We start from the raw sequence: 13,204 nt of genomic DNA on the forward strand, positions 1-13,204 counted from the left end.
CAAATACGAGTGTGGGAAGGGGCAGTTGATTATTGGGGGCACACAGTGACCAAACTTGCCCCATTGGGGGGTGTTTTGGGGGGTGATTCTCCAAATTCATGAGTGAGAGCAGTGCCCCATGTTGGAGCAGGACCCTCCTGTTCTCTGCCTGCTCCCTACTGCAGGTCCACCCTCTATCCTTCATTTCCGAGTCAATGAAAATCTAAAAATGTGCAGAGATGGGGAATTTTTGTTGAGAACTCTTGAAGGAAGCTTCAAAGGCTGTGAAATTGAGCATTTATTGTCATGTTTTTAAGCTTAGCTGGGTCCTTTTCCAAGTTTGTTTTACAGCTTGCAAGGTAAAATAGTTTGCACTACTTTTGCAATAAAGTCATGAAAAACCTAACAGGTTCTGTTCTGGTTTCTTACTGTATATATACAACTAATACTAAAGATTTAGCATAGTGTTTTTCACCTCAAAACATAAGACTTGTAACAAGCTCAGAATGCTGTAATTCCTGACAAAATAATGATGTGAATGATATTTTATAAAGTTATTTTGTATGGTGTCGATTTTGTTTTGCCTCATAGTATGTCAATAAAATAAAATTCCTCATCTTTACAAGATACTGTTTGATGTCTTTTCATTTAATATTTGGCCATTTTCTGCAGTTACTGTGAGACTCTGCCAAAATCTCTGGTCCATTGCCCTCCTTGCATTTCTCCTCTTGTTTGTGTTTGGATGTTTCCCTGTGCTCCCATCCCGCTCTGTGCCCAGCCAGGGACAATCTGTGCTGCTTTAACTGCTCACAAGTTGTAATCCTGGAATTGGTTTTGGAAGATGGTTTTTTAATTTCTCTTTCTGAGTGAATCCCTACAGTGATGAGTTTTTAAATGAAGAAAATGTAGCACCTGGTGGTGACTATAAAGCATCCAACAGAATTGCAAGGAGCTTCCTCTGGGAGCCCAACCCTGCAAGCACAGATTGGTTTTACTCAATAATATGAAATACTGTCAGAGCTGCCTCCTCCCTTTATTTTTTCCCTTGTTTTTTTGAAACACCACTTTGAATTGGATGATGTTTTGCTCCGTGTCAGGCTCTTGAGGAAAACAAATAACCCTTCACTGGGTTGATGGCAACAAGCTTTGGCAGATGCAGGGCCTTTGAGAGGGCTGTGGCAAATTCTGGCAGCTCTGAAGTGCCCATTGAGGATTCTGGGTGAATGAATCCAGAAGGGTGTGCTTAGTCTTTTGGGCTCAGGAATTCACACAGTATGTTCATCATCCCACAGGAAGCTTCTAAGAGGGATGAAATATGGGTGATTTATGCTTTGTAACCACAGTTCTTTTGTTATTTTGGCAAGTTCAGGGAGCTTCATATCCTTTGAGCAGCATTGGCTGGAGTGGGGAAGGGTCTCACAAACTGGTTTTGTAGGGGGAGAAAAAATATAAACATGTTTGTAATAATAATGATAATCCTGCAAAGTGTCCCCTGGCCTGTGTTCCACTGCCTAAAATCCCACACCACCTTAAAGAGGTCAAGATACTTGGCCACTTTTGAGGAAGTTCCTGTTAAATGATGCAGTTTGGACAGAGGGAGAAAATAGGATTAAAAACCTCAAGGGGTGAGGTACAGACAGCGAGGTCACTGAGCAGTCACTCTCATGGGCAAAACAGATGTGACCAGAGGGAAAATTATATAATTCACTGACAAATTAAGTGGAATTAGATGGTGAGGAACTAAGTGAAAAATTAAAACATCTTCCATCCTTTCCCAGTCCCTTTTTCCTCTTTCCCTCCTGCCTCCTCTCCCCAGGGTGCAGGGATGGGGATGGGGCTGGGGCTGTGGTCAGACCCCTGCCAGGGCTGTTGGAGGCTTTTCCTCTCCTTGGCTGTGACCCATCCCTGGTTCAGTTATTTGCTTGTTGCCCCCATCCCTATTTCTGCTACAGAATTGCTGTGCAATTTTGTGCTGGTGGATCTTTTCTTTCTCAAAAAAATGGCACCCCCTCCCCACAAACAGCATTCCACCATCAGTTTCCCATACATCTCCATGCACTTTTAATAATATTTAAAAAAGCACAACCCAGCTCTCGGAACAATGGTTTAGTTCTGCCTTCACCCACTTGGGAATTTTCCCAGGGATCCAGCTCCACTCGGCACTCACTGCAGCATTCCTGCTATAACAGAACTTTTCATTTCTGGCAACTTCAGGGGAATTTTTTACAGCACAGCATCCTCTGATCTGTTAAAACAGCAGGCGCATTTCTAGTGTGGCTCAGTAGCTCTGCCAGCCCCTGGTCCTACCTGCCTAAGCTCCATTTGGCTTTCTTAGAATATGGAATGTGCTGGACTGTGGGTAGGCTGGAGCTCCCTGCCATGTTTTAAGAGAAGTTGAGTGTGGTCGTGCCTTCAACCCAAGAGAAGCTGTTCAGCTGTTCTGATAACTCTTTACTGTGCCCTCCAAATTAGGGTGTTGCTTGACACAAATTCCTGGCTGATTTGCTGCCCAGCTTTTTTTGGAGTGGGAGCTTCTTATTACCTGTTAACATTCCTGTGCTTGCCTGGGGCATTTTTCACCCCTGGAGACAGATCTCGGTCACTTTTCCATGACACTACAACCATTGCCACACTGACTGAAACTGGAAAGAACTACAGGAAGCTTCTGCATCCACTGTCAGTTTTCATACAAAACGTTTATTTTCAAAAGTTGCGTGTAAAGTTCTACACAGGACGGTTGCCATTTCTGTAGTAAAAATAAAAAAAAAAAAAGAAAAACAAACCAAAACCAAATGAAAAATCCATCTCTGTTGCTCACATGGTAAAGGAGCTGCTCATTCTCAAGAACCCACAATTAACAGACTTCAATGTGCATTTTGGCAAGAGAAACTGCAGAAGTGGAGTTCATTGAAGAAAAGGGTTCTAGATGCACATATTTACATAATTTTCTACTCCATTTACCACCACAGCCGCAGAACCACATTAGCTCTTGGGATGGATCTCCTCCTCTCCCATTTAGGTGCTCACACTGCTGTTTTTACAGACTTCTGTAATGGACTTGGTCCACTTTGGGAACTTTTGAACTGAAAGCTGCTTGTAAGAAATTTTAAATTTGGGTAATGATTGTCTGACAAAGTAATTTCAAATCACCTGACCAAGCTCTGCTGTCAGGTTTGCACTGTCTCTTCCTCCCCGCACTGTGTTTCTGAGGGAAGAATTCCATTCTGCAACAAGTACACAGTTCAATTTCTAAACTTCTTAAAGCAAAAGCAGATGGCTCAGTGTATAAATATATCCAGCATCTGGATTCTCAGTCACAAAAATAACATCCTTTACACAACTGAAAATGGACCAACTATGAAACAATTTTCCATTGGCCTTAAGATCCAACACTGTCACCAACAGCTTTGGCTTCATCCTCTTCCTCCTCACCCTCCTCGTTGTCTTCCCTCACTTCTCCATCTCGCTTCTCTTTTTCAAGCATTTTTAGGTATTTGCTAGCTAGGATCTTCTTTGGCAAGATATCTGAAAGGCAAAATTGTTGTTTTTATAGTCAATTTGAATACTTGTATTGCCTCATTAACACTGTTGTAGCCAAACCCCTAATGAAATTAAGTCAAAAAGAGATATTAATATTTTTAATAAACCTTAGGTGAATAACCAGGTAAGACAGCCTGACCCACACACAGAGCTGTAAGAGCAGGAGGGAGTCATCCACATATGGTAGAAGTCACCAAAGATAAGGACTCTATTTCAGGACCGATTACTGGCAACTTCTACTGCCTGCTGATGTAAATTATTTAATGTAAAACACAGTGCTCAACTGCCACAGATCCAACGAGCCATTAATATAAAATCCAATTATCAATAAGAATGTGTGTGTGTGCATATATATCTAAAAGCATAGAGGGACCATATGATGAAGCTCTTTTTCTCAAAACTTACAGGTTCCTGTGTGTCATTTTTGGTCCACATAACTTCTTTCACAGGGTGAAAGCTTTCAGATGGAACTGCTGGACTTTAAGAAATGCTTAATATCTTGAGACCTGTATACAGTGTAACTGCATGATTTAGAGGCAGCAGAAAAATCCCCAAAAAAGAAATGTTTTTACGGAGGCAGTTTGTGAGTTCCAGCTGAATGCTAAACAGGAGATCCATGACCAGTAGAACTGGGTCCTCACAAAACAGAGCATTAAAAACAAGGTTCCATTTTCCAAAGCAGACACTGAATTTACCCTTGTGTTATCAATACCTGCAAGGAACTGAAACGTCTCACACTCTTCTGCTGTATGAGACAGGTCAGTGTAAGTCAGAGCATTCTTCTCCTTCCCTCTGCCGTGTTTGTAGGAGTATGTGGCCAAATACTGAACAAAAAGTTCCTAAAAAATTAAAACAAAACGGAGTCATCAGCCTAAAAATTCACACGTATCGCTGATCCTTATCTAAAGGCAGAAGTACCCTATTTAACTGCACATGCACTGGGCACTCACTGCAGAGACACTAAATTCCAGCACCTGAAGGGAGTGTACAGGAAAGATGGAGAGAGACTATTTACAAGCGCATGTCGTGACAGGAATGGCTTCAAACTGAGAGAAAGTAGGTTTGAGTAAATTGTTATGAGTAAATTTTTCCTTGTGAGGCCCTAGCACAGGTTGCCCAGAGAAGCTGTGGCTGCCCCATCCCTGGAAGCGTTCCAGGCTAGGTTGGATGGGGCTTGGAGCAGCCTGGGATAGTGGAAGGTGTCTCTACCCACGGCAGGTTTGGAAACAGATGCTCTCTAAGGTTCCTTCCAACGCAAACCAATCTATGATTCCCGACTCGGGGCAGCTTTAAGGCCAGCTCGGTCTGGGGCCGCGGGCAGAGAGGGGCAGCGGGAGCCCGGCCCGGGGTCACCCCCAGGCAGAGGCCCCTCGGCCGGGCAACGGGAGGCGCGGGGGGCCCGAGGGCAGCCGGGGCGAGCCCGTACCGTGGCCTTGGCCGTGAGGAACAGCGCGTCCTGGTTGATGCTGGAGACCTCCGGGGAGCTCTTCATGATGACGCGGATCCGCGACAGGGGCAGCGACACCAGACGGTTCTCGGTGCCGCTGAGTCGCGATGTCGCCATCTCAGCCCGTCCCGCGGCCGCGCAGCACGAGCATGGCCCGCCGGGAGATGTAGGCGGCGGGGCGGGACTACAGCTCCCGGGACCGCCTCCTGCCGGGACTACAGCTCCCTACAGCTCCTTATGGCACCGGGACCGCCTCCTGCCGGGACTACAGCTCCCTACAGCTCCGGGACCCGCCTCCTGCCGGGACTACAGCTCCCTACAGCTCCGGGACCCGCCTCCTGCCGGGACTACAGCTCCCTACAGCTCCCTACAGTACAGGGCCCCGCAGCGGGCCCGGGGGCGCCCTGAGGCTCCGGGTGTCAGTCCCTTTATAGAATCACAGAATCAAATAGGCTGGAAAAGATCTCTGCGATCATCGAGTCCAAACTGTGATCGATCAGCAGGTGGCTGTAGAGTGATAAAGTCTGATCCTCCTTTTCTCCAGGCTAAACACCTCCAGCTCCCTCAGCTGCTCCTCATCAGACTCGTGCTTCAGCCCCTTCGCCAGCTTTGTGTCCCACCTCTGGACATGCTCCAGCACCTCAATCTCCTTCCTAAACTGATGGGCCTAGAACTGCACACAGCGCTCCAGGTGTGGCCTCCCCAGTGCCCAGCACAGAGGGGCAATCACAGCCCTGGTCCTGCTGCCCACACCATTGCTGACACAGAAGGCCAGGGGGCCACCGGCCTCCTTGCCCACCTGGGCACACCCCAGCTCACATTCAGCCACTGTCGGCAGCACCCCCAGGGCCTTTTCCACCAGGTCATGTTGTGCTGAGCAGCTTTCCAGTCACTCTTCCCACCTGGGTGGATTCCTGCTGCCCCAGCACAGGCGGGAGCAGCCTTGGGGCTTCCCCTTCCTCACCTCTCACCATGGTCCCTCAGCCCCAGGCTGGCACAGGAGTGTGGGGAGCTTGTTTTTAATGCGTGTATCCCAATTACAGGCCACTGCCTACAACATTTTTAACCTAAACTGTGATTACAGGCTGCTCAACACCTCTGCAGCTGTAGTACAGCACCAGGGAATGTGTCTGGTCATCCTGACAGCTGTCAGAGCTGTGGGGGAGGCGTGGAGGGCACATTTGAAGTGATGATGGGGCTGCATCTTCATTATTAACACATTTCCCATGTTTACACTGTGGGCCTGCTGTGTAGGAAGGTTGTAATGTACTTGTGGATGGGGTTTTCCTGCTGGGAGTTTGTCTGTTTGGGTAAGAGCTGCAGGGCTAAGGAGCACTTCCTGAAGTGATAACACACGCTTTGCATCAATTCATTAATGGTTTCAAACAAAAAGTTTCCAGTGTGCTTTACAAACAACATGCCTGATGGTTTGTATTGGTCAGAAATCTGCTAAGGCCACTAAATTATCTCTACTTAATATGAGAGAGAACAGCAGGAGCTTTTCCAGAATACACAATAATAGTTCACGTGGAATTCAGGAGAGAAAGGGATGTACCTGATTTATTAAAAAACTATGGACATTGATCTAATACTAATATTTAACTATGACGGACAAAGACTCTCTAACAGTTTAAAGTTAGAAAGTGTATGTTTATTACGACGCTGGGCAGCGTGCGGGATAGCTCCCAGAAACACACGCGCAATTTACAGATCATCACAGGGTCTTTTATCTACAGGAGTATTGAATACACAAACTACAAATGCATATTCATAGCTCTGATACCTCCCATTCCCTGCTTCGTATGGTAATTAGCCTAAAAAGCCATCAAGCATGCGTAGTTTGTTCTTTGAAATGGGTCAGTGGTCTTTTTTATAGGGTGGGGTCCCAAAATGATGAAGTAAGATTGTCTTCCTTAGCTCTGACTTTTTAACCTTTAGTGTTCGTGACAGCTAAATCCTGTTTTTCTCAGGACTGTTTGATTTATGATTGTATTGTGTTCATAGGGTCTATTGATTATTCAGGATGCAGAAACCTAGTTTGACAGCTTCTCTGATTTATCAGTTCCTTCCAAGGATTATCAGTTCCTTCAGTCTGGCTTCTGTTAGCAAAAGGGAAGTCCTAGCTACATTATCTCAGCACTATCTATTTTGACTACAGTCTTTAATTCTTCTAAATCAATGCCTCATACCCATGAAGAATCATTACATGGAGAACATGGAGTTTATTGAATGAATGTTACTATCTTATGCAGAATTTGCCCAGTACATAAGGACAAAGCAACAGATGATACTGATTTATTAATAAAATGTAGCACCGTAAGCACTTGGAAGCACCTTGGTACAAGGAATTTTATCATATAACGTGTGGTACAACACATTATGTGATAAAATTCCAAAATTACTGTATTTGGGGACATCATTTATATATAGTTAGCTGTTGCAGATAATATGTATCTCTTAGGTTGTATAATTCTCTCGAGATTAAATCTTATGTGAGGCGTTTGTGTGTATGTTATATCTGAAAGGAAGCACAAATATCCTGGGATGCTGCATGGATGTCTGGAATCGATTTCTTTCTCTATCCTTGGCGTCTTGTGACATCTTGTGGAGACAGCTGACATTACTCCAGCTCTGAATTTCTTATAACTACTACCGGAGTCTTTCTTGTTTTCAACATACAAATAAACCCTCATCAAACTACCAGGATTTCTGAAGGTATTGAGCTTGGTGGTGGGAGGGCAGAGGTGAAGGCACCTCTGAGCTCCTCAGAGGCCGTCTTGGCCCCGCTGCCAGCTGAGAGCTTGGCCAGGTGTAGTTCCCTCTCTCAGTCACTTCCCCAGCCAAGGGACAAAGGGAGCAGGAGCTGCCCTTGGCAGGAGAAGGGAGTGTTAGGAAAATTAATCCACAAACGCCAGAGGTTTATGTCCAAAAAGGAGACAGAGGAGTCCTTTTACTTTATTCGAACAAAGGGAGAGGCCACGGGGCATTTCCCCTGGGGTCTCTCAATTTTGGAGGACACAGACTCCTATTTATCCTGATTTCTTGGCCCCATTTCCCTCTCTTTTTCTCCATTGGCTGAGGTACTTGAGAAGTACAGACTTCCCCGAGTGCCTAATACCTAAGATTCCCTTTTAATATATAGCCCCCCTTTTAATTTTTAATTCTTATGGAATTTATGGGTTTTCTCCATGGTTTCTTTCATCTTTCGATATCCAGTTTCATTTATCAGCAAACCTACAGTTTGTTTGTAAAGGCAAGTATCTTCTTTTCCATTCATCAATCAGTGGAATCCTTCCCATTGTTCCTTTTATCTCTCAGTGCTGCTTGTTTGAAAAGACAAATCTATCTTTCCTCTCAGGGAGTGACTGGGCTGAGCACACTCCATCCCTCTCTGGCCCTAAGGCTGTGCTGCTGCTGGGGTTGGTCACCCTCTGTCTGAGACTCTGAGTCCAGCTTGTGTTGCCATCTCTCCATCTCCTTTCCCTCTGGGAAATATTTTGTCCATTTTTTGGAAGATAACTGAAGGTCAAGGCTAAAGCTTGTTCAGTTCCTTTTATGCTGTTGTTTTTCCTCATGTCTCCCAAACTGGGGAAACCTGAGGGGAGCAGAGAGACCTGCCTGGACCCCACAGCTTGTGCCATAGTGGCTGGAGAGACCTGAAAACAGGTTGTGGCCAGGTGAGAGTTAATCTCTTCTTCCAAGTAACAAGTGACAGTATAAGAGGAAATGGCCTCAAGTTGTGCCAGGGGAGGTTTAGATTGGATATTAGGAAAAAATTCTCCACCAAAAGGGTTGTCAAGCATTGGAACCATCTGCCTAGGGAAGTGGCTGAGTCACCATCCCATGAGGGATATAGAAAAGACATGTAGATGGGACTCAGGGACATGGTTCAGAGGTGGCCTTGGCAGTACTAGTTGGACTTGATGATATGAAGGGTCTTTTCCAACCTAAATGATTCTGTGATTCTACCTAAATGCAACTGTTCATCCAAGTTCTTCAAACACTGAGTTCTATTGAAGTTACTTTGTTGGAGTGCCACTGCTTTAAGTCATGACATTGCCCCTTATGAAAAGCTGCAATAGGGTGTCCCTAGACCCTTCTCCAGGCTGAGCAACCCAAACTTTCTCAGGCTGTCTCCACAGGAGGGGCACCTCAGCCTTCTGACAATTTCCATGGCTTCCTCTGGACCTGCTCCAAGAAGTCCATGAGTCTTTCTTGTGCTGGGGATTCCAGACCTGGATGAAGCACTGCAGGTGAGGTCTCACCAGAGTGGGGCAGAGGGGCAGAATCCCTCCCTCACCTGCTGCCCACACTGTGGGATCAACCCAGGACACATTTGGCTTTCTGGATACAAGTGCACACATGGCCAGCTGACATCCAGCCTCTCTTCCATCCCCAAGTCCTTTGTGGCAGGGCTGCTCTCAATCCACCAATTCCCCAACCTGTGATACCAGGGGTTGGTCATCCTGGTGCAGCATCTTGTCCTTGGCCTCACTGAACGCCATTAGGGTTTCCACATATTCCACCAGAAATTCACCTGATCTCTCATACGAGGCTCACACTTCTGGAGTTTTTGTACCTCCAGAATTTTCAAGATTTTTGCCATTTAAGCTACATGACTGAGAAATCCTCTCGGAGGAAAATCTCTCTCTTCTCAAGGAGCCTCAGGGGAACCTCATCACTCTCTACAATTAACTACCTCAAAGGAGATTGCAGTGAGCTGGGGCTGGCCTCTTTTGCTGTGCCAAAGGTGTGAGGACCCCAGGAAATGGACTTAAATTGAGACCGGGGAGATGCAGATTGCATATTAGAATTTTTTTATTTTTTTTCACTGTTCTGGTGGTCAGGCACTGGAATACACTGCCCAGGGCGGTGCTGGAATCACCATTCCTGGAAGGGTTTGAGGGGCATTTGAGTCTCAATTTGAGAGTGGTGTGGTTTAGGGGTTACAGTGGCAGTGCTGAGCTGACAGCTGGACTGGATGGTTCTATGACACCAGACCAATTTCGGGATTTGGGAATGCCAGGAAGCCTCACTTCCTCCTAAGGGCTTTAAATTTTCATACACAGTCGGCTGAAGTTCACCATCCAGCTGTCTCCTTTTAACGCGTTCCTCTTGGAGGAATGCCCCATGTTCACAGACAGCGGCTCCCAGTCTCCGGGGAATCCCAGAGAGCGGCATCGCGGAGGAGGGCGGAGAACCGCCCGGCTCCCCTCACGGCTCTCCCGCCATGGCCCGCCGCGCATGCGGGGCCGGGCCGCCATTGCCGTCACTTCCGGCGGGCGCGGGGCGGCTCCTGTCCCGGCTGTGAGTGCCCGTCCCCGCCTACGCCGCCCGGGAACCGCGTCCCCTGTCCCGGCTGTGAGTGCCCGTCCTCCCGTCCCAGAGTGGTTCCTGTCCCGGCTGTGAGTTCCCCCGCCCCGCTCACCGCCCGTCCCGCTGCCCAAAGAGCGGCTCCTGCCCGGGCTGTCAGTGCCTCTTCCCCGGTTACCACCCGGCTCTTCCCCAGAGCGGCTCCCCCGCGCCTTTCGCTGCTCCTGACGGGGCTCAGGGGGGTGTGCGCCTCTGCCGCGCTCGGCTCTTCTGCGGTTTGTTCGTTTTCCCTGCTCAACTTGGCCGGCCCAAAGCGGGAGATGTCCGGGAACAGGGAAAGGGGAGAGCTCCCACCCGCGGCGGCCTCTGCCGGGAGGTGTCAGGACGGGGCTGCACCCTGGGAATGGGGCTGTACTCTGGGAATGGGGCTGCACCCTTGGGACTGGGGCTGTACCTGGGAATGGGGCTGCACCCTGGGAATGGGGCTGTACCTGGGAATGGGGCTGCACCCTTGGGACTGGGGCTGTACTCTGGGAATGAGGCTGCACCCTTGGGACTGGGGCTTCACCCTGGGACTGGGGCTGCACCCTTGGGACTGGTGCTGCACCCTGGGACTGGGGCTGCACCCTTGGGACTGGGGCTGCACCCTTGGGACTGGGGCTGCACCCTTGGGACTGGGGCTGTACTCTGGGAATGAGGCTGCACCCTTGGGACTGGGGCTGCACCCTTGGGACTGGGGCTGTACTCTGAGAATGGGGCTGCACCCTTGGGAATGAGGCTGCACCCTTGGCACTGGGGATTCACCCTGGGAATGGGGCTGCACCCTTGGGAATGGGGCTGCACCTCGGGAATGGGGTTGCTGGGCAGACCGTGGGCAGTGCGGTGGGAGAGGGGAGACAGTCCGTAGTTCTGCCGTTTCCTCAAGGCGGCTGCTTGTCTGTCACCTGTGTCCCCGTGGGCTCGGAACTCATCGTTCTGCTTGTAAAAACAATAGTGTCAAGTCTGGGCTGCGTTTGTTTGTCTGTTTATTTTTGTTTTGTCCATGTGTGTGCTGGGGTTTTTTTTTTTTTTTTTTTTTTTTTTTTTTTTTTTTTTTTTTTTTTTTTTTTTTTGGTATGGTTTGGTTTTTGTTTTGTTTTGTTTTGGTGCTGGTGATGGTATTTACGGTTCAGGGCTTTGGAGCTGAAATTCACCAAGGGATCCGTGGGGTCCAGGAGGTGTCAGACATTAAAGGACTCGGGGATGTGCATCTTCATTCAAGACTTAGCTGCAGTGCAATAATCGGTTTTGGAGAGCTCAAGAGAAAAGGGATTCTAAATACTTAAATGTAAAGGCAGAAAACATTGCCTGGTTCTTACTTATGTGTGCTTTGAGAAAGCAAGACTTTGCTTTTCCTCAAAAATAGGCATTTTGATCCTGATTTTCCTCTGCTTGGCCATGTGTGAGCACTGACAGCTGTGTGAAGTTTGGTGATCCCAAGGTGGTGCCTGTTTACATCTTTTTACAATTTTGTCTATTTCCCCAAGAAAATGGGACTGAAGAACCTGAGTCTGACAGGCTGTTGTGAGCTGGTATTTCTACCCAGTGGCTGTGGCAGAGGCTTGTGTGAGCTGGCTTGTGTAGCTGCACAGGGAGTGAGATTCACTTGGAAATCCCTTATTTACAGATCTTTATTTGATAGATGACTAAAAGTACTCCTTGTGCACAGTGTAACATTAGTAGGTTTCATGATTGAAGATTTAGTAAAATAATGAAGCAAATAGTGGCATTGTAGCACATATATTCAGGGTGCAGAAGTGTTTAGCATCAAAGTCCTGGTTTGATTCAGCAACCCTGTGTACTTCTGAACGTTAAAAAATAATACGCGTTTTTCTTTCACTGGCCTGCAGTTGATGCAAAATGAGTGTTCCTGACTACATGCAGTGTGCTGAGGATCATCAGACCCTCCTGGTGGTGGTTCAGCCCATTGGCATTGTCCCTGAAGAGAGCTTCTTCAGGATCTACAAGCGGATCTCGGCCGTGAGCCAAGTCAACGTGCGCAACTCGCAGCGAGTGCTCTACATCCGATACCGGCACCATTATCCCCCTGAGAACAACGAGTGGGGGGATTTTCAGACACACCGCAAAGTCGTGGGGCTGATCACCATCACAGAGTGCTCTTCAGCGAAGGAATGGTCTCAGACTTTTGAGAAATTCCACCTGCAGAAGGAAATGTATGGCTCTACTCTCTACGATTCCCGGTTGTTCGTCTTTGGGCTTCAGGGAGAGATTGCAGAGCAGCCCCGCACAGACGTGGCGTTTTATCCCAGTTACGACGAGTGTGAAACTGTGGAGAAGAGAATAGAGGATTTCATCGAGTCCCTCTTCATAGTGCTGGAGTCCAAGCGTCTCGACAGAGCCACTGATAAGTCTGGAGACAAGATCCCCCTCCTCTGTGTTCCTTTTGAGAAGAAGGATTTTGTAGGTCTGGACACCGATAGTAGGTAAGCAGCTGCTTTTGTCAGCTCACAGATCTTAAAAAAAACACATCTGTGGCACTTGGTGGGTAGGAGCCTTTAGGATAAGTCTATTAGAAAGGACAAAGTGAGCCTTGTTCCAACAGAGGCTGTGCCCTGGTCTCTCTGTGTCTGCTTGCTATAGTTTTAAGAGAATTTAACGTGTAGTCTCACCGTATTTGATGTTCTGAGCTTGTTTATATATATACATTTAATTGATGGAGCTCATCAAACAGCAGGAAGAAGTCACAGGAGTGGTTTGACAGATGCTGCTGTAATGAGACTTTTTGCTGGAAAACTTCCATTGTTTTTTAGATATACATATTAATAAAAATTCAGTTAGCATCAATGAAACTATTTTTATATAATGTTGAGTAGTACATGACTAATCCTACTTACTCTATTTCTTCATCTTAAACCTCTGTCTGCT

General features: G+C 47.4%; 2 protein-coding genes and 1 long non-coding RNA gene across 5 annotated transcripts in view; 1 reads left to right on the plus strand and 2 right to left on the minus strand.

The window, feature by feature from the left end:
* Positions 1 to 13,204, minus strand: part of LOC310908495 — a 199,142-nt gene that overhangs the window by 7,147 nt on the left and 178,791 nt on the right. The window lies entirely within an intron of this gene.
* On the minus strand, positions 2,499 to 5,111 carry CHRAC1 (chromatin accessibility complex subunit 1). The gene is made up of 3 exons (XM_083875820.1): positions 4,946 to 5,111; positions 4,232 to 4,358; positions 2,499 to 3,504 (listed from the first exon to the last, which is right to left on the minus strand). The coding sequence occupies exons 1-3, from the start codon at positions 5,081 to 5,083 to the stop codon at positions 3,359 to 3,361; spliced, it is 411 nt and encodes a 136-aa protein (XP_083731946.1). The 5' UTR covers positions 5,084 to 5,111; the 3' UTR covers positions 2,499 to 3,358.
* TRAPPC9 (trafficking protein particle complex subunit 9) overlaps positions 10,239 to 13,204 on the plus strand; it is a 457,546-nt gene continuing 454,580 nt past the window's right edge. For 2 of the 3 annotated variants that reach the window (XM_083859527.1, XM_083859529.1), the window contains exons 1-2: positions 10,261 to 10,371; positions 12,169 to 12,762. In XM_083859527.1, the coding sequence (XP_083715653.1) occupies positions 12,179 to 12,762 (584 nt within the window). In that variant the 5' untranslated portion in view covers positions 10,261 to 10,371; positions 12,169 to 12,178. Of the gene's footprint in view, positions 10,372 to 12,168; positions 12,763 to 13,204 lie in introns of all 3 variants that reach the window. The other variant, XM_083859528.1, reaches the window with a different exon arrangement.

Source organism: Zosterops lateralis (genome assembly GCF_965231275.1).
Source record: "Zosterops lateralis genome assembly, chromosome: 1".
Classification (NCBI taxonomy): domain Eukaryota; kingdom Metazoa; phylum Chordata; class Aves; order Passeriformes; family Zosteropidae; genus Zosterops; species Zosterops lateralis.